Genomic DNA, 18,605 nt, shown 5'->3' with positions numbered 1-18,605 from the left:
CTGCTCGCACATGATTGGCTGAGATTTTAAACGCGACTGAGCATGCGCCATTTTTGAAGCTGCATGACAATATAAACTATGATAAAATGCAGAATAATTAATCAGTAAAACAAGATTCAGATGATTTAATAAATTAAATTAAGGCTCAATAAGGAAATAAGTTATTATCTCTTGAGTCTGTGCATGCATTAAACTGAACAAGGCCTGGACAGTTTAGATTTCTGCAGAAATGTCATTTGGACATATGTCTGTATGTGTAATATATACATGTTATTTATGTAGATTATATATTTGGCTATATGCAAGTGTGTTGTGTGTATATGTAAGTATATCAAATCGTTTCCTTTATGTGTATAATATGTAAATACTGTTGTAACTTTGTCAGTATCTTTCTGTAAATAACAATAAAGATTTGTCAAAAACAAGAATGAAGGAGTAAATGGTAAATGGTAAAAGGACCAAAATGTTAAATTACTGCACATAGATATTTAATTCATTTGTGTGTTTATACTAAAATAAGTACTAATGACAACGTTTAGAAAAGAAAAGGTTACTAGAATTACTCGATTAAAGCACAAGGTATGGGATTTGATTAAATGTACTTGTGAGTACAACATTATTTGTCTACCTACACTTTGTCACATGTGGCAGCTTCACTGTGAGTAAATTCCACAATCAGACCGTGATGGTTCTTCACCACAAATGATGAAATTCAGGCGTAAAAAATATACTTTTATTTTCCAAAATCTCTGAAAAGAGGGCTGATGAGATCACATTTGGGACAAAAATAAAATAAATGCATGCATTCAAGTAAATTTTAACAACAGCAATAGATTTTTTATAATAAAATACACTCAAATCTAATAAAAACAGCAGTATTTGGACACAGAGAAAAATAAACAGCAGATCACTATGATGAAAGAAAAGTAGTTTCTAATCCCACTCTGTTTAGTTTAGATGATAATGTTTTTTGACTTAAACAAGATCTTGTTCAGCAATGCTTTGAAATAAGTGAGACACACGAATAAACAGCTACAATATTCCCTTTAAAAATATATTGACACAAGACTCAAAACAAAATCCAGCAAACTTTCGTTGAACTTAAACTCACAAACTTTCAGCCTTATGTGCGTACAAAACTTTCAAAATGCAACGATTAAAAAGTCTTTGAGTTTCTGTTAAGTTGGCCATTTTAGGGAACAATTTATCTTTATATTAACTGAGGCAATACCATTTATAAAACAAATAGGTAAAAGTCATACAATCGTTTAAAAGTTCAGTTTGGATTATTTGAATCCACTCCAAAAATAATCTGGATCTTTTAGCTCAGATTAGGTTGTACACACATTTCTACTGTGTCTCATGTGATTTGTTTCAGTTTTCTTGCTTTATTCCTCAAATGCCTCTTGCGCATCTTTATAATCCACTTAACAGTGAGTTTGGCAAAATTAGCAGCTTTGAAAAGAGCCATGAAGACGCCGCAGAGGATGGCTACAGAGTTCCAGGGATTAGCAGTCACAATCTGTAAGAAAACATGCGTTACAATCTGATGTTCACAGGTCACATCTAATGAGGACAAAACATCTGGGGGAACTTACCAGTCTGATTTCCTGAATAAAAGGATCTCGCCATTCAAAGACAGCAAAGAACAGCTCGTTGCTTTTCTCAGATTCAGGCCTTTTGTCATTGAATTTCACCACAGCTGACTGGAAGATTCAACATTAATTATGTTGTTAAAATCAAATTTCATCATGTATGAAATTATGTGTACAAAGGTTGGATATAAATACCTCTTGGCGAAACTCGACAGCTTCATTGCTTTTCCCAGATGTCCTCACTAAAGACATCTTGACCCAGGTTCTGAATCCTCCAGAGAAAGTCCACGTGGAGTAATTGCTCTCACAATCCCTCATAAACTGTGATTTATTCCAACTACAGTGTCACAAAACAGGAAACACTTAGAGCAAGTCTGAAAGAATACTGTATAGTGCAAACAAAATGAAGGTCATTTTCTATTCTTCTTAGCCAAAGAGCAACTTTCTCAAGTAATCAGGGAACAGAGTTTACATGCACTTTAGAAACCTAGTTATTGGAAATCTGTGTATACATCTAATCTGATATCTCCATCTCTCTCTCTCTTTTCTGACTGTGTTTGTGTACCTGCAGTGTTACAGTACAGGAGGAGATAGGAAAACAAGGAGAAGAGAGACGACGTCTGAATTAATGAAACCTAATGTAGTAAAGTGACTTGTTTAGATTTCTAGGTTATCATGAAAGATATACGGCACCTCTAACTACAAACCTGGCTAATATCAGTCTAAGTCAATAGCTTTTTTCTTTTATTTTACAAATCACAGGATCATGTAGTAGCAATTACCTGTCAGTATAGTCACTGAACTTGGCAAAAAGCATGTAAGTAATAGCACTGAAGTCCTCTTCTGTTTCATTCTGATTGAACTGCATGAAGATCAACTCTTTGCTTCTAACATCAGATGGGCCACGGACCACCAGCGCTCTTTTCTATGACAGAAAGTTTGAGAGTCAGCATAATCTGTATTTCAAACAATACAGTCCATTAAAAAATTATACTAATTCGTTTCTGTGAAACCACCAAATAAACATGTTTATATCTGACCTCTGTTTTATTGGTAAACGGCCCAAAGTAGGTCACTTCATCGATCTCACAGTCTCCTTCCTGAGGCTTGCCTGGGTCCACTAAAGGTGGGATGTAGTCATGATAGTGATGTTTGCAGCTCAGAAGCTGAGCTTTACCAGGGTACAGAGCAATACCTGCTTAAACAAACAAATAAAAGTCAAAGATAGATACATTTGCATTCATTTTGAGCCTCTTTGTAGATGTTTTTAGTATTTTGTGCTCAGTGGGAATACATTTGTGGTCATTTTGTAGTCAATTTGCATCTATTGGAAATAATTTTGAACATATTTTTAGACATTTTAGTAGAGTCTTTGTAGTCAATGTGCAAAATCAGGACCTCCCAAGCACTTCATCCTATGCTGTGTAGGCACATTCAATGGTTAAAAGTTTCTCTATGTAAAAAATTATTTTAAAATGTTGTAGTTTGTAACAATGAAGAGCAATAGCTATTATACAAACTTTATTATAAGGTTTGAAACAACAAAAAGTTAAAATTGAAGGCTTGTTTGCATTTTCTTCAAGGAAATGAACAATAATCAAAAGGTGTAATACACCCTCTGCTGGCAACATTGGAGATATTCAGCTGACTGCATATCTGCTTATTTGCAGTTCAGTGTATGCAAAACAACAGTAATCTGATTATTAAAATTTATTTTAAGTTAAGAACATTTCAGCTTATGTTTGGGTTTATTTAATTATAGTTGGAGGTTTCAGACGTCTACATCTCTGATTTTTTTTATTGAAGAACTCTCAGGCCAATAATCCAAAATAAATAAATAAATAACAGTTTAGGTTAATATCAGTGGTTTGACATGCTTTGACATGTTTTGAAGTGGAAAATAATTGAAGACGAGCTCTATAGTTATATTAACTCACATGTGAAAACAAATCTTACATGTTAATTATAAATCATCAATTTAAATCAGACTTGGCTGCTGTGGATACTAAATAGTACTCATATCTTTAACTGAAGTGGTGTAGTAAATACTACTATATTACAAGAAGAATTCTTGTAATATACTACTATATTAGTATTAGTAGTACTATATGTATTCCTGAATTTAAAATATTACTTAAGCCAAAGCACCAATGTTTTATAAGCAGAGTAAATCTAAAGCACCATAAGTAACAGTAATCATTCAGAATGACTCCTTATTGATGCATTAAGTGTACACTGCTTACAGGGTACTCATACATGTATTTTTCTTTTTGTAGTAGTTTATACTTCTCCGCTGTTTTTCAAATTTTACTTTTACACCAGTTAAACTCTGAATGCAGATTATTTACTATACTATACTTCAGAGGACTTCTTCTATTGTTGCTTATAAGCTTTTACAGACCTGGGGGTGAAAATGAGTCGACCTCTTTGTAGGTGACAGACATAACAGGGTGGTTGAGTTTGTCCAAGAAGTCAGAGATGGTCTGGTAGGCGAGGAACACCGCCACCGCAGTCAGCAGCAGGTAGATGAAGATGAGCACCACCGTGAAGAAGCTCTTCAGGCAGGTTTTACTGAATCTCATCGATGGACTGCTGTCCCTGATGTCATCCTCTGCAGCAGAAGAAGAGGCGAAACGTTAATCACATCACTGACGCACTCACCTGAAAGAGGCTAAAGGATTGAATTCATACAGGGTGTTTATATTAAATATATCAGGTAAGATGTAAATAGGATTCAAAGCTAAGACTGATCTCTAATGTAATTCATCATCATGAGTCAAATGGAGGTCACATAAACCTGTATCTGTAAGATCTATGATCCAATCTCGCAAAATGTGAAAAGGGGGTGAATAGTATTTATAGGGACTCTGTACACAGAGGTCGTTGACCGTTCACAGAGGTTCTTTTAGTTTTCATTGGTCCACGTTCTCTGTCTGACTCGGTTCTTCCCTGTTTTGCCCACAGACTCTGCCTTTTCAGGATGATTCACTATCTCGTCTATAAGCTTTACTTGTCTCCTGGGTCCTGACTTCGTGTTTTTCAACCAGCCTGAGTTCCATCTTGCTGATTCTGCTGCGATCAGATTACTGATTACAGCTGCAGCCACCTAAACACAAACTGAACTCTGTTGGATTAGAGTCCTGTCACATACACACACTGTACAATATGAACTGGACTATATGAAATATGCATGTCATGCAAAAATGAAAACATAAATAAGTCTCTGTTCTAATGGACAGAAGACTCTGAAAGAGAATTTAGACTGGTAAGTCTGGATTCTGCAGCGGACCTTGTGAGATGCTCCCGCTGGGTTCCTCGCACTCTTCTGCAGCGACATCGTCAAAGTCTGGAGAGTTTCCTTCATCATCATCATCATCATCGTTGAACTGTGACGGTAGGAAAACGGAATCAGACACTTTGGTGAACACATGGTGCAACTACAACCTCTCAACGAGGCGGATTTCCTACTGCAGAGCTGCTTTTTCCTGCAGCCCTCTGTCCACTCGGTCACATGATACCAAGCGAAGGGGGCAGTTTGTGTTAGGAAACCAAGTGAAACCTTCAGATTATTGAGACAAACACCAACAATAACAGTCTGTTCACACTGGATGAAGTTGAACACTGTCCTACCTCTTGATATGACCGGAAGTTTTCTTTGCTGCTCATTCCTCTGCGCGTCTTTAAGGGTCAAAAATAATCTTTAAGAAGAAGAAGAAGTCTATTTGTTAAAACTATTTCTAATAAATAACAGCTGCATTTTTTCCCGGATTATAATCCACAACAAGCCGCTCAGGTCCTAGTTTTTCCGCTCTGCATGGAGGCACAGCAGTCACCCTCTGGGGTTTTGTGGCCGCAGCGATAAAGAGCCCATCCCATGATAATAAGACACCTCCAGGCCCGGATTCAATAGCAACCGCCGCGTCCTTCACGTGGTTTCCTTGTTTCCTCCCTCCCTTCGTCCTTGGGGTTGTGATCTTATGCTGCCTTCAAGTCCCCATGTGAAACTCAGAATTTGGAATTGACTCAATAACATTAAAACAATATAATTTCAATTTGTGTACTTTGAGAGTATTTCAACTGCTTGAGAAAACAAAATTTATATAAAAGTATTATTTAAGAAAACGGTGTTTAATTTTCCAGGTTTTATTTCCACGTTTTGTTTTGTTTAACTAAAATAATAAAACATTAACACAATAGTAACAGCCAAAATTAAATATTAATTGGAAAGTTGAAAATAACAGAGTGGAATGAGAGTTTATTCTATTTAAATAACTTTTCATTCATGCACTTTGCATTACACTTAGAAAACACTGCAAACAAATAAATATATACCCTGATATGAAAGTGCTAATATACAAATACATTTATTAGCATGATCCCTGTACTGTAAACAAACCCAAACCTTTTAGTGAAATATTTGCATTTTTAGATAATTCATGTGTTTTATTAGTTTTGTTAGTTTGAATATGTCAACTGTTTGACAAACCATGCTTTATAAATCAACTGTACGCATTAAAGAGATAAAATTGGTTTTATTGTCTTTAAAGATTTTATTGCATTTTTTTAATCAGATAAAAATGTCTTCCTCTACTAGCCAGAAACAAGAAATTCACATAGCTATGATCTCATTATGGTGACACCACATGTTGGTGAACTTCAAATTGTTCTTCTTGCACCAGGGAGCAGTTGTGTTTAACATTTCCAACGGCTTTAAACGCAGCACTGGTGAGTCGTGGAGTCACAGGGAAGTGAATGGAAAGAGTTTCCGCTCAGAAGTCGCACAAACATTATTCTGACGATGGCAACAGTTCACATTTGGGTCCTGTTTATTGTCTTTTCTACGGTTTTATCGGACGACGTTAAGTTAAAGTATAAACCAGCTACTAAACCTGTGCGACTGTTCACTGAGGAGGAGCTGGAGAAATACGACGGCTCCGAGGTAAACTGCACTTCACTTCCCTTCACTTCACTTCACTTCCCTTGACTTCACTTCCATTGACTTCACTTCACTCTCTGATCTCTGCTGTGGTGTTTCTGCACATTAATCATGTTATCTCTGTTTCCCATTGTGTTTCCTCTTCCTGGTTCAGGAGGGGCAGCCTATTTACATGGCAGTGAAAGGAGTTGTGTTTGATGTCACCAGAGGAAAAGGTAATTAAATATACAATACTAAGCTCATCACAGGGACAATATCGAGATGAAATCTGCCTCCAGGAAACCTTTCTGCTCTCAGTTCATTTAAATTAATCTGTGACAGTTTTCCTTTCCCTTAAATCCAAACCCTGATTAGATCTATCTGCATACGCTCACCTTTTGTTTTTTTACAGTATTGGAAAGTACATTTGCCTAAGTACTCAAGACATTCCAAGTTTCACTAACATTTAATAATATTAATAGTGCAGATTTAGTTTAATACTACAAAGTTTATAAATTAATTATGAATTATTATACATTATTTAAGAGCAACTAGAGGTTTTACTATTTCACCTCAGTCCATCTTAAAGCATCATCCTGCTTTTTTTGCTTGCATTTGAGTATTATTGAAGTATTTTTTTGGTATTTTTATAGTAGTACTTTTACATAAAGCTAGCAAGTAATATGCAGATTCAGGAAGTCACAGTAGTGCTGGCATAGGACATGATTTTATTCATGATGTAGAAACTTTCCATTCTCTCCTCAGTGTAGATGTATTAGAGTTTGGTATTTAATTTATAACTTTTCTTTTACTCCGCTGTTTTCTTTCAATCTTTGTAGAGTTTTATGGGAAAGATGCACCGTACAACGCTCTGGTTGGTAAAGACTCGACTCGAGCTGTGGCCAAGATGTCTCTGGACCCAGCAGACCTGACATCAGATACTGTGAGTTCAGTGCGAACGACCAGAAGCTTAATTTAACTCCTGACTCCCCCTCATCCAACCAGCTGTGTTGATCAGTTCATTGTTGTCGACATCGAGCGGTGGGCAGCACAAATATTTGGCACCAGAGAGTTGGTTGCAAAACTAACTAAGTTTGCTTTTTTTACACTATATTTGTCAAATGAGAAACAAAATGAGAAACTACGTGTTAATTAGTGAACTTTAGAGGTGCTGGTTGGCAGAATGTTTAACCTTTGGACAGAGTCAGCGCAGCTGTTTCGTCTTGTTTCACGTCTTTATGCTAAGATAAGCTCAACATGTCATGCCTGTAGCTTCATATTTAACCAACAAGGAAAGTGATGTCGATATCACCGTCAAGTCTTTGAAAGAAAAAGTGGGCCACTCAGTATTAAAAGAAGCAAAAAGAGGCAAAAGCACATAATTTATTTACTTTAAAAAAGAACTCTGAAACAAAAAGTGCCACTGTATGGAGGTACAAAACTACTTAAAAAACACAAAATGAGTGAACAGTGACACAGAATGACTAATATATTTGCAAAACTCTGGGTGTATCAGCACATTAGCATTTTAATTTTTTGCTAACAATTCAAAAATAATAATAAGTGTTAGAGGACTTTAGTAAAGAGCAGCATGTAAATGTGATTCTTGTATTTTTCATATTTGGCTACAAAAATTATCTTTTGTAGAAAAACGTTTTACTTACTTATTTAAAACTATATACTAGTTCTCACTTAAGCTTAATATAACATATTTGCCCTAAATGTCTTCATGATGTACGGAGAAGCTTCTCACAAAACTCCTTTACCGGAAAAAAAGATAAACCAATACTATAAAAGTTCTTGTTTTCCACCTTTGTATCCACAGACGGGCCTCACAGAGGAGCAGCTGAAGTCTCTGGATAGTATTTTCGAAGGCACGTACAAAACAAAGTATCCCATCGTGGGTTATACCGCATCACGAATCCTCAACGAAGACGGAAGTCCCAACGAAGACTTCAAACCCGAGGACCAGCCTCATTTTCAGATCAAAGATGAGTTTTAACCTGAGAATCTGCCTAAGGAGACTGTGAACATTTGTTGTTCAAACAAATGCAAAGAGACTTTACGTTCCAGTGATGAGTACAAGGAGATGCAAACAACCAAAAAAGACCAGAAAAATGACACAAAACAAGGAAAAAGGAGAAACAAAATGACCAAAAAGAGATGAATTGATCAAAGTGACACAAAACAAGTGAATATAGATACTAAGTTTAAAAAAATGTAATTAAAAGAAACAAATTGAGTAAAAACACAATTGGCAACTACAAGGGAATGCAAATCAAATGTCTACAAAATCAGTGAAATAAGACAGAAAATCCTCACATTTCAGAAGCATTAGACACAAATATTTCACGTTGTTCCTACTTCAATGATTTCTAATGATTATTTCTCAGTCAGTCCACTAAATGCTTAATTGTTGGTTGGTTGGTTTTAGTTGTCACTAACTGCAGCGCCCAGTAGAATATTTATGCGATGACAAACTGCAGCTCTGTGAATGTTTACATGATCTTCTTCTTTTTGTTTTTAACGGGGTTTTTCTGCCATTAAAGTCTGTAAATGTCAAACTTTTTAGAGTTTGTTGCGCTTGAGTTCTACCATTTAAAAAACAATTATCAGCCACTGGGATGATATCTGGAAACAATCTCTTTATGACTCACTTATGTCACCTCCAAACAGGCTACAGAAATAGCACATCCGGGCCTATATAGCCTCGGTTGCTCCGATCAAAAGTCGCAGTCGTTTAGGTGCTGAGACAGGTGATTGTCTTTGGGTGGAGCTGTGCGATTTTACTCTGCGGGGTGGCCGCGCTCGAGGTAAATCTGTCCGTTTCTGTGATAGCGACCAAGTCGAACCTCCCACGTCAGTGTGAGTGATCTACAACGAAGTTCAAAGGACACAAGGCCTGCCCTTGAGTCTGCCAGCGAGAGCGGAGTGGTGCTCTTTATCAGGTGGAGGTCCTGCTGGGAGTCGACCACTGCAGCCTCGCTCAGCCTGGGAAACACTTTGTTCTGCTGGAGCTCGCCCACCAACCAGAGCCAAGATGCCCAAAACGGTGAGATTGTCATTTTTCATTTTTATTGATCATTGAATGTGACACTAGAAACTTTCCTCCTGGTCTAAGCTCAGCAAGGTTTTGTTTTAATGTCAGTGCTGACTTTGTTTTACAGAAAACAAATTCAAGGCTCAATCGTGAGCGTAGTTTAACTTTTTAATAGTTTATGGTCTTGTTGAACATTATGTTTTCCTAGAGGCGCCGATCCTTCTGAACATGTATTCATTAACCAAATGTAGAGTTTGACCCATGCTGCACACATTCCTGTTTGGAAAAAAGTTGCTAGAATGCTTCTTTGTGGTGTTTGTACTTGTATACTACTGATAATAATCATGATAATTGGCTTATGGAGTGATTTGTACAGTAAATGTCAAAAGAGATTTTCCCCAACAGCTCATGTCTGCTCTATTCTGCAACTTTGCATCCAAGAGCTAAACCCGTGAATTTACCTGCTGCACGTCTCAAATGCTCTTGTTTATGGTTGCTATTATTCAGCCCCAGCCTGTAGAGGAGCTGATAACAGACCATCCTGTGCATTAAGACTGAAATCCTATTGAGAAAGAGAGAGAAAGCCTCTCTTAAGATCAGTGTTGCTTTTGTTGCTCACAAATATGCAAAAAAAAGATGATTTAAAGTTGAATTTAGGCATAAATGTGAACGGTTAAACCGAAAAGTGACTTTTCTAGGTACAAATCCAGGTAAGGAAAACCCTCCAAGGTTCAATGAGGCAACATACTGATGATTGTAATGGATTACTGCTTCCACAATGGTAACAAGATCCACAGTCAATGATTTGAGGAGAGGTCAGGCTGTGGCAGCTAGCAGTGAGGAATGCCTCAGGAGGATGTCAGAGAAGTTATTTTATGCATGTGATCATGGAAAAGTGCCATAAATTGATGTTCCAGTTTTCGTGGCTCAAGTTTCAGTAGGTTTATCTTTATGACACCTGGGGCGTGCTCCAGTGTAACTTAATAAAATTATTGTGTAACTGACCTGCAGGCTGAGATCATGCATCCGTTGTGTGTTTCACATACTTATTTAATTATTTATATTAAGTAAAATTGAGAACAATCATTTTTGTCTCCTTTGTCTCGCACTTGAAAGTCAGGTGAATGTGCCAGTTTAGCTTAAGTGCTTCTCATAAAAGAGTCTGATCTAACTAATGGTGATAAAGTCTAAAGGCAACTTGGCAAGCAGTGAGTATTTTGATATTTTAATCTGAGTATGCAACCTTGTAGCACCTAGCAAGGGTAGTCCAAAGTCTAATGAGATAGTGAGCAATTATGGTTTATGAACAATCCACTTCACAGCTCCACATTAAAGGCATCTTTCACATAACTGATACTATTATTTATGTTATTCTTATCATGAAATAAGTTTATCATAATGTAATCACAAAACGTCAGTTTGTCCAAATTAAGAGGCACAGTTGTGGATGGTGTGAAAGACTGAGGATACATTGGATTCAGACTTATACCAGGTGAAAAAAGACAAGAGAAAACAGAATGAAATAAAGAATAAATAAAGTTTTTCTTTCTGCTGCAGGTCAACGTTCGCGTCACCACCATGGACGCGGAGCTGGAGTTTTCCTTCCACCCCAACACCACAGGGAAGCAGCTCTTTGACCAGGTTTGTATGTGACAGTATGCCAAGCACTTGTGCAGACGACAGACACAGATTCATCATATGTTGAAAGATCCTGAAATGTCATAAATCTTCAAACCTTCCTTTAACATTTCAATTCTTCTTCTTCTCTTTCGGCTTTTCCCATCAGGGGTCGCCCCAGCGAATCATCCTTTTCCACCTTCCTTTAACATTTCAATTATCTAATTAGAATAAGTCAGACAGTGCGATTTCATATCATGCTATAAAAGGTGATGCAAGTTAAAATAAGACACACACATTTGACTTAGTGACTTAGTTTACATGCAAGAAAGTAAAATGGCTTTAAAACACATTTTAAAACTTTATGAAACTATGAAAATAAATCAAGATGCAATGAGAAGTCTTTTTTCATATATTTGATATCATAGAGCACCACACTCTGCACAGCTCGGCAGATATTATTCATCATCAAATTACAACAAATGAAAAGCTCCACAACTTACTCACATAGTAGAAATAGTTAAAATTCTCTGATTTTGAAAAATTTACACTGAGACTTTAAATAACAGCAATTATTTGGGAAAGTGAAAAGAATTATGAATACATGTCTGAGATATTTAGTCAAATAGAAATGTCAGCAAAATGCATTTCAAGTTTAAAAAGTGTTTAAAGTTTTTTTTTAGGTACTTAAGTATCAAATCTATTTATGTTGTAGTATTTGTAGGTGGGTGCTTCAAATGTTCATATTCTGATATATATTTTGTGTTATTTATTAGGATTTCTTTTACATAAAGTACAGGGAGGTGTCCCACACAGATTAAATAATTTTATTTGTTAGTTTATTTCATACAGACACATGCAATTTAAAATCTGGTAACGGATGCAGTTTAAAGGAGTTTAAAGTTAAAATAGTTTAAAATGAAAATGCTGTTATGTCCAAAAGTACAGTAAATTCAGCCAGTAACACATTTCTGATGTAACGTGAAATCAGTGGCCTGTTTTGTTTTCTAACTGATAATAAATTATTTAATGTCCATTATTTAATTTATCACTGATATTTATATAACCCTGACAGAAATAATTTAAAATGTATAATCGATCAGACATTTCCCTGTAGAATCAAAGAAGGTGACACATTTATAAAGCGTACCCACCCAGAAGTTGAATAATCAATAACTTCTGGTGAACAATGATGACACCACCCAATAATATGGCACCTTCCTTTCTTCCTTCACTAAGTGGTGGATAATTAGCCAAACCTTTGTACTTGACAGGAAGCTGGTAGAAGAGACTTTAAAAGGTCTACTTAAGTTATTAAGCTCTAAAAAGTACGAAAATATAAATACTTCATTAGGAAAACTGATTTCTTCAGTCCAGGTTTGTTCTACATGTGCTTCATAAATAAGATTTCTTCAAAAATCTATAATATCGAGTTAAATTCATGTACAGATTCAAGGAGTGAACAACTTCAAAAAACTTTTCATGTTCCCTTTTAATAGCAATAAAAGGTTTGATGAAGCACACTAGTAAGTGTAAGACACTAGACACTAATAAGTCTCCTTTTTAGAAGGAAAAATACTTTGTGAACTTGTTTTGTGTTGTAAACTGCAAACAAACATTGGAAACAAACGGAGACATAAAAATAGAAGACATGTTGAAGAACTCTGTGACCTGTAGAAATTTAATGTGGGACAAACAGCACAGCAGGTAAAGGTGGATCTAATTTTAACCACTTTATGTGCCACCAGGTGTAAAACTGTCAAATAAATGTAGTAAATGGAGAAATAGTTTTTCTCTGAAATATAGTGGAGGAAGTAGATGTACTCAAGTGTGTTTTCCTCTGTGTGTTGAAGGTTGCCAGGACCATCGGACTGCGTGAGACTTGGTACTTTGGGCTGCAGTTTGTCGATGCTAAAGGATTCATCACGTGGCTGAACCCTGAAAAGAAGGTAAGTTTGTTATGTGTCAGTGTCCTGTCCTGTTCTCCACTCTACCCTCCTCTCAGCGACTTCAGGTATCATCAGGTATTAAATGGAGGTGATAGCCATACTGTGTGTAATGACAGGTTTAATGTGATATTAACATGAGATGTGCCACAGGACCATGTGTAAAAGAAAACAGAATTAATTTACTTAACATTGTAAACTGAAAGGAAGGAGCAGTTGCTTTTTACAGCTCTGTTTCATGTTTATTATAAAGAAACTATCACCTGAGTCTTCACGAAACTACTGTAGCTCTTTGTATTTGGATTCCACATCATCATGTGTATTCGGACTCATGTTACTTATGTTGCTTATACCAGGCTTTTTCTTGATTATTACTTTAGTAATTGCGTGATATAATAATATAATTTGTTATTATTGAAATAATAATGTTGTTGTTGTTATTGCCAAACTATTAACCCCACTTACCTTGTGATTAATAAAAAAAAAATCCTCATTATCTTGTTATTATGTCGATATTATCTCACTATTACCCCTTTTAGTTTCTTTCATTCCATTTTAGATTATATTAAAATATATACTCCTGTCTACTCCAGTCCTGTTAAATCTGTCAACATCCCTTTGCTCTGCTCAGGTGATGGCTCAGGATGTGAGGAAGGAAACCCCCCTGCAGTTCAAACTGAGGGCCAAGTTTTACCCCGAGGACGTGACTGAGGAGCTGATCCAGGACGTCACGCGGCGGCTTTTCTTCCTGCAGGTGAAGGAGGACATTCTGTCGGAGGAGATCTACTGTCCTCCAGAGTCTGCCGTGCTGCTGGCTTCCTACGCTGTCCAGGCAAAGTACGGAGAGTTCGACAAGTCAGCGCACCAATCGGGTTATCTGTCCTCTGAGCGCCTGCTGCCAAAGAGGTGAGCGTGAACTGGTCTGAGAAGGTATGAGCTCTGCAGGAGCTGGTAGTTTATTTATCCCTGCAGCGGTCACTGAATGCAGCAGGTCGCCACCCAGCTCAACACCCTGTTAGCACAAACTGCCAGACTCCAGCTTATCTTGTTGATAGAAAGAAATGATAGATTATTAAATAAAAAAAAATCATGTTAATGTTAAAGAATCTTTTTTTCTTATGAGCCCTGAAAATAAAACATCATCACACATCGTCAGTGTATCCGTGTGGTTTATGAGCAGGTTTTTGCTTTTTACATTTAACAGCGGGCATATTGTTTTAAAGCAGAAGAAGAACATTTACTGAGAAAGAATGTCAATAAAAAAATACATAAACTGAAAATGCCTGTGTCCCCTCAGAGTCCTGGAACAACACAAACTGTCCAAGGAGCAGTGGGAGGAGAGAATCAGTGTTTGGCACGAGGAGCACACAGCGATGCTAAAGTAAGTGAAGGCTGAGAATTACTTCATTGTAAAAAAAGACTGTGCAACTTTTCAGAGGAGAAATAACCAATCCATTCATAAACAATAAACATTCAGCTGTGTTTTGCCTCCGTCTGCCAATAGCATGCAGTGGTTAATTCTAGCTAATGTTATCAAACTTTAACCACGGCTCTTCACTGTGTTTTAGTTGGTCACAGATAAAATATTATCAGTTTCATAACAAAGGCAAAACAAAAAGTAAATACACAAAGTGTTAGTGCAGCTCGGGTCCACACCAGCTACTGTTGCACAAAACTCTGTTTTTGCTTTAAGTCGAGGTCCAATGATATTGTTTAACATGCTAATGCATTTATTTTGGTAAGTTTTATTTTAGAAGAATACTTAATTTTCAACATCATATATGTTCAAGCAGAACTTCTGTATATGTTCTTCTTCATCTAATCAGGGAAGAGGCCATGATTGAGTATCTGAAGATCACTCAGGACCTGGAGATGTACGGCGTCAACTACTTTGAGATCAAGAACAAGAAGGGCACAGACCTGTGGTTGGGAGTCGACGCTCTGGGGCTCAACATCTACGGGAAGGATGACAGGTAAGTCGGCGAATCTGTGAATGAATCTTTTTATATTCACGTTTTAACGAGTAGGAATTTCTGTTATTTATTCCTCTCAAAGCTGTAAACTCTTACTAACCTCACTCTAATGCAGTAGAGGTCATCACACGAGCGGTCAAACCTCAGTCACTGACCCCGATGCCTTCTCTCACAGTCAATACGTTTTTAAATAAAACCCCACGGTTGTTGTTGTTTTTAAGAGGCCATCGCCCTAATTCTCTTGTTTCACTTCGTATGATCACCTCTTCTCTCCTTCATCTAGGCTGACCCCAAAGATCGGATTCCCCTGGAGTGAAATCAGAAACATTTCATTCAATGACAAGAAGTTTGTGATTAAACCCATCGACAAAAAAGCCCCTGTAAGTATTTAATGAGTCTAATAATCGAATTTTAAAGTACAAAACATATTGAAAATGAAATTATTTGTTAAATCTGTATGTGTGCATAAGTATTTACCATTTGTGCAACTACCTGACATATTTAATCAATAACACACACAGAAAATGTAGCCAAAACTATATTCAGCATCTTAAAATTTAATTCAAACACCTTCTTTCCTTTTTTTTTCAAGGACTTCGTCTTCTATGCCCCACGACTGCGAGTCAACAAGCGCATCCTCCAGCTGTGCATGGGAAACCATGAGCTGTACATGCGCCGCCGCAAGCCGGACAGCATCGAGGTCCAGCAGATGAAGGCTCAGGCTAAAGAGGAGAGGCTGCAGAAGAAGATAGAGAGGTAGATGAAGGGTTAATGAGTTAAAGGAGAAGGCCACTCAGTTAAAGAAAGAGTCACGTTTGTTATTGTAATAGCTTCAGACAGACTGAGAATCAGGATTCTGTTCTGTTCTGTTCTGCAGGGATCAGCTGGAGAGTGAGAAGAAGAAGAGGGAGGCCATCGAGAAAGAGAAGGAGCAGATGGAGAGAGAAAAGAAGGAGCTGATGATGAAGCTCAGCCAGTTTGAAGAGACGACCAAGAGAGCAGAACGAGGTGACTCGTCTTTACAGTCCTATAAGGCTGAGTGACGACATAATTGACAATAACTCCTGTGTAAATACTCCAGACTTCATCACATAACATGGCTTTACTGCCCTCTGCTGTTTATTTGCTTCACAGAAAAGGCTCCATTTATGAGACAGATGGTGTTAATTATCTTTTGCTTGCTCAGATTTTGCATTTTAAATAGTTTAAAAGCTACAACTGCATTCAAGTACTTAAGCTGACATCACAAAAGAGTTTCATGTCTTGGAAAGCTTCCTAAATCCAATATAAGGTCGATTTTAAATCTTTTTCAAATGCCGACACCTTCTTCCTTTTTTTTCCTCAGTGCATTAAAAATTCAGGGTCCCCAAATGATTTAAAGGAAAAAAATATTATTTTACTCCAAATTATGTTTCATTTTTCATCTTTTTTACTTTTAAATTTTGTGCGTTGCTGCACATTTTACACCCTCAAAGCTTCATTTTAAGGGTCCATGAACCAAAAACTGCAAACTTTGATTAATGCACTTGAGATTTTAGGGATGTAGAAAATCACAGAAATGCAGCAAAAAGCAGTATTTTCTTAGATTTCTTTTTTTCTGTGTTTCACCGACTTTGTCTTGCAGAGCTTCAGGAGCAGCTGGACCGGGCCATGAGGCTGGAGGAGGAGAGGAGGAAGGCGGAGCAGGAGGCGGCCCGGCTGGAGGCTGAGAGAATCGAGGCCATAATAGCCAAGGAGGAGCTGGCCAGGCAAGCTGAGGAACAGATAAAGAGCCAGGAGCAGCTGGTGAGTGTACTAAAATCTTTCACGTGAGAAAAAGCCATGATGGAAAAACAAATAAAGCTCCTGGATTCAGAATAAACACATATTAACTTTAAGTATAATTTGAATAAACACTTCTTTCATTTTGTGGGATTTTCCTGCTTTCATGGGATTAAATTCCTTCTACCCTTTGAGAAAAGTCTGTAAAACTGTTTCTCACACTAAAACTCCGATTTCCCTCCCAATTTTTTGTTTATTTATTCTTCAAATGACGCCATGTCTTCATAACTGAGCTTGCTGAGAAACAACAGGAATCTATTATAGGATTTCTTTTTTATTTTTACGACATCATTTGTGTCTCCTCCTTCAGTCTGCAGAGCTGGCTGAGTACAGCACTAAGATCACACTGCTGGAGGAGGCCAAGAGAGCCAAGGAGGAAGAGGCTGAGACATGGCACAGCAAGGTGAGTTTCCAAAATACGCTCAAAGGATGCACATAACTCCCGGGGATTATCCTGAACATGTCACAAATGTGATCAGACGCTGCTTCTTTACGTCACCTGCACACTATAATATTGTAAACAGAGTTTTTAACATCAACATCAACATTTCTTCCACTCTCGTCCCTGTCGAACTTGCTCCCAGGCCAAGGAAGTGGAGGAGAGTCTGATCAAGACGAAAGAGGAGCTGCAGAATGTGATGACCACCGCTAACTCCGTTCCTGCAGCTGCCTCCTCCTCCTCCTCCTCTTCAGACAGCGAGAGCGACCACGAGCACAGCGAAGACAACAGCACCTACAGTGCCGAGCTGCAGACGCAGGGCATCAACGACCACCGCCTGGAGGAGGAGCGTCTCACCGAGGCCGAGAAGAACGAACGCCTGCAGAAGCAGCTGATGGTGAGTTCAGGGTCCCAGAATGTACATGATGAAAATGGCCAAGAATAAAGAAATGTTATGAGTGTTTAGAACAGTAAAATGACTCATAATTTAATAATATTCAACATAAATTACTCATGTTTAATTCATGATAAAAGCCTGAAATGTGCCAGTATAGAAAAGCCTCTTTGCTCCTGCAAAGAGAGTGACGTCTGTGCATCGTTGTGCTGAAACAACTGAAATCTGTTTCCTCCTCAGGCCCTGAGCTCAGAGCTTGAACGAACCCGAGATGAGAACAAGAAGACCCAGAACGATCTGCTCCACGCAGAGAACGTCCGAGTCGGCCGCGACAAGTACAAGACCCTGCGACAGATCCGTCAGGGCAACACCAAGCAGAGGATTGATGAGTTTGAGGCCTTGTAGAAACCCCAGAGACCTGGAGATCTCCACTAAATACCTCATTTCTCCCTCCCTGTTCAGTATCTTGTCATTTAAAGTGTGGCAGCCAAACCTGATGGTAAAAACCAAGAAAAAGCATGGAGCTGATGTGTGTATTAGGACCTTCATGGTTTTTATTTCATTGATTCAACTCGACCTTGAAAGCACTGTTTTGTTTTTTGTTTTCTCAAACATCTCCAATGTTTTGTCCCATTAAAACATAACGCTGTAGATCCATGTGTCCATAATTTTTCACAAAGACTGTAGGAACAAAGCAGGTTTGAGAGGTGTACTGTAGAAATTATGTTAGAAACATGTTAAACAGATAAAAGATGTAAAACATTATTACGATTTGGCAGTTTTGTGGTTCAGCACGTGTTTGTTAAAAACCCAAAGTCATCTAAATTGTAAACGTATAAAACACAAGCAAACAACAAATCCTCAC

At 37.6% G+C, this 18,605-nt stretch overlaps 3 protein-coding genes across 3 annotated transcripts; 2 read left to right on the top strand and 1 right to left on the bottom strand.

The window, feature by feature from the left end:
• Nucleotides 1–736: 736 nt before the first annotated feature.
• pacc1 (proton activated chloride channel 1) lies at nt 737–5,453 on the bottom strand. The gene is made up of 8 exons (XM_026339106.1): nt 5,226–5,453; nt 4,885–4,981; nt 3,997–4,206; nt 2,636–2,790; nt 2,378–2,520; nt 1,791–1,932; nt 1,599–1,706; nt 737–1,522 (listed from the first exon to the last, which is right to left on the bottom strand). The coding sequence occupies exons 1-8, from the start codon at nt 5,259–5,261 to the stop codon at nt 1,361–1,363; spliced, it is 1,053 nt and encodes a 350-aa protein (XP_026194891.1). The 5' UTR covers nt 5,262–5,453; the 3' UTR covers nt 737–1,360.
• Nucleotides 5,454–6,323: 870 nt separating this feature from the next.
• Nucleotides 6,324–9,074, top strand: nenf (neudesin neurotrophic factor). The gene is made up of 4 exons (XM_026339934.1): nt 6,324–6,534; nt 6,686–6,746; nt 7,350–7,453; nt 8,336–9,074. The coding sequence occupies exons 1-4, from the start codon at nt 6,394–6,396 to the stop codon at nt 8,510–8,512; spliced, it is 483 nt and encodes a 160-aa protein (XP_026195719.1). The 5' UTR covers nt 6,324–6,393; the 3' UTR covers nt 8,513–9,074.
• Nucleotides 9,075–9,202: 128 nt separating this feature from the next.
• On the top strand, nt 9,203–18,393 carry ezra (ezrin a). The gene is made up of 13 exons (XM_026339933.1): nt 9,203–9,562; nt 11,108–11,191; nt 13,021–13,116; nt 13,745–14,019; nt 14,411–14,494; nt 14,940–15,086; nt 15,370–15,466; nt 15,679–15,842; nt 15,964–16,094; nt 16,711–16,871; nt 17,218–17,310; nt 17,492–17,743; nt 17,981–18,393. The coding sequence occupies exons 1-13, from the start codon at nt 9,551–9,553 to the stop codon at nt 18,143–18,145; spliced, it is 1,761 nt and encodes a 586-aa protein (XP_026195718.1). The 5' UTR covers nt 9,203–9,550; the 3' UTR covers nt 18,146–18,393.
• Nucleotides 18,394–18,605: the final 212 nt, after the last annotated feature.

The sequence above is a fragment of the Anabas testudineus genome, chromosome 22 (assembly GCF_900324465.2).
Source record: "Anabas testudineus chromosome 22, fAnaTes1.2, whole genome shotgun sequence".
Classification (NCBI taxonomy): domain Eukaryota; kingdom Metazoa; phylum Chordata; class Actinopteri; order Anabantiformes; family Anabantidae; genus Anabas; species Anabas testudineus.
This window is presented reverse-complemented; position numbering and strand designations above follow the sequence as displayed.

What these genes read in the sequence shown, in the direction of transcription:
- nenf (XM_026339934.1), top strand. Translation starts at nt 6,394, where the DNA reads ATGGCAACAGTTCACATTTGGGTCCTGTTTATTGTCTTTTCTACGGTT. An exon ending in AGAAATACGACGGCTCCGAG is followed by an intron (nt 6,535 to 6,685) that starts GTAAACTGCACT and finishes TTCCTGGTTCAG; the next exon opens with GAGGGGCAGCCTATTTACAT. An exon ending in CAGACCTGACATCAGATACT is followed by an intron (nt 7,454 to 8,335) that starts GTGAGTTCAGTG and finishes TTGTATCCACAG; the next exon opens with ACGGGCCTCACAGAGGAGCA.
- ezra (XM_026339933.1), top strand. An exon ending in ATCTACGGGAAGGATGACAG is followed by an intron (nt 15,087 to 15,369) that starts GTAAGTCGGCGA and finishes TCCTTCATCTAG; the next exon opens with GCTGACCCCAAAGATCGGAT. An exon ending in CTGCAGAAGAAGATAGAGAG is followed by an intron (nt 15,843 to 15,963) that starts GTAGATGAAGGG and finishes TCTGTTCTGCAG; the next exon opens with GGATCAGCTGGAGAGTGAGA.
- pacc1 (XM_026339106.1), bottom strand. Translation starts at nt 5,261, where the DNA reads ATGAGCAGCAAAGAAAACTTCCGGTCATATCAAGAG. An exon ending in TTCAGTGACTATACTGACAG is followed by an intron (nt 1,933 to 2,377) that starts GTAATTGCTACT and finishes GTGACACTGTAG; the next exon opens with TTGGAATAAATCACAGTTTA. An exon ending in TTATTCAGGAAATCAGACTG is followed by an intron (nt 1,523 to 1,598) that starts GTAAGTTCCCCC and finishes GTTTTCTTACAG; the next exon opens with ATTGTGACTGCTAATCCCTG.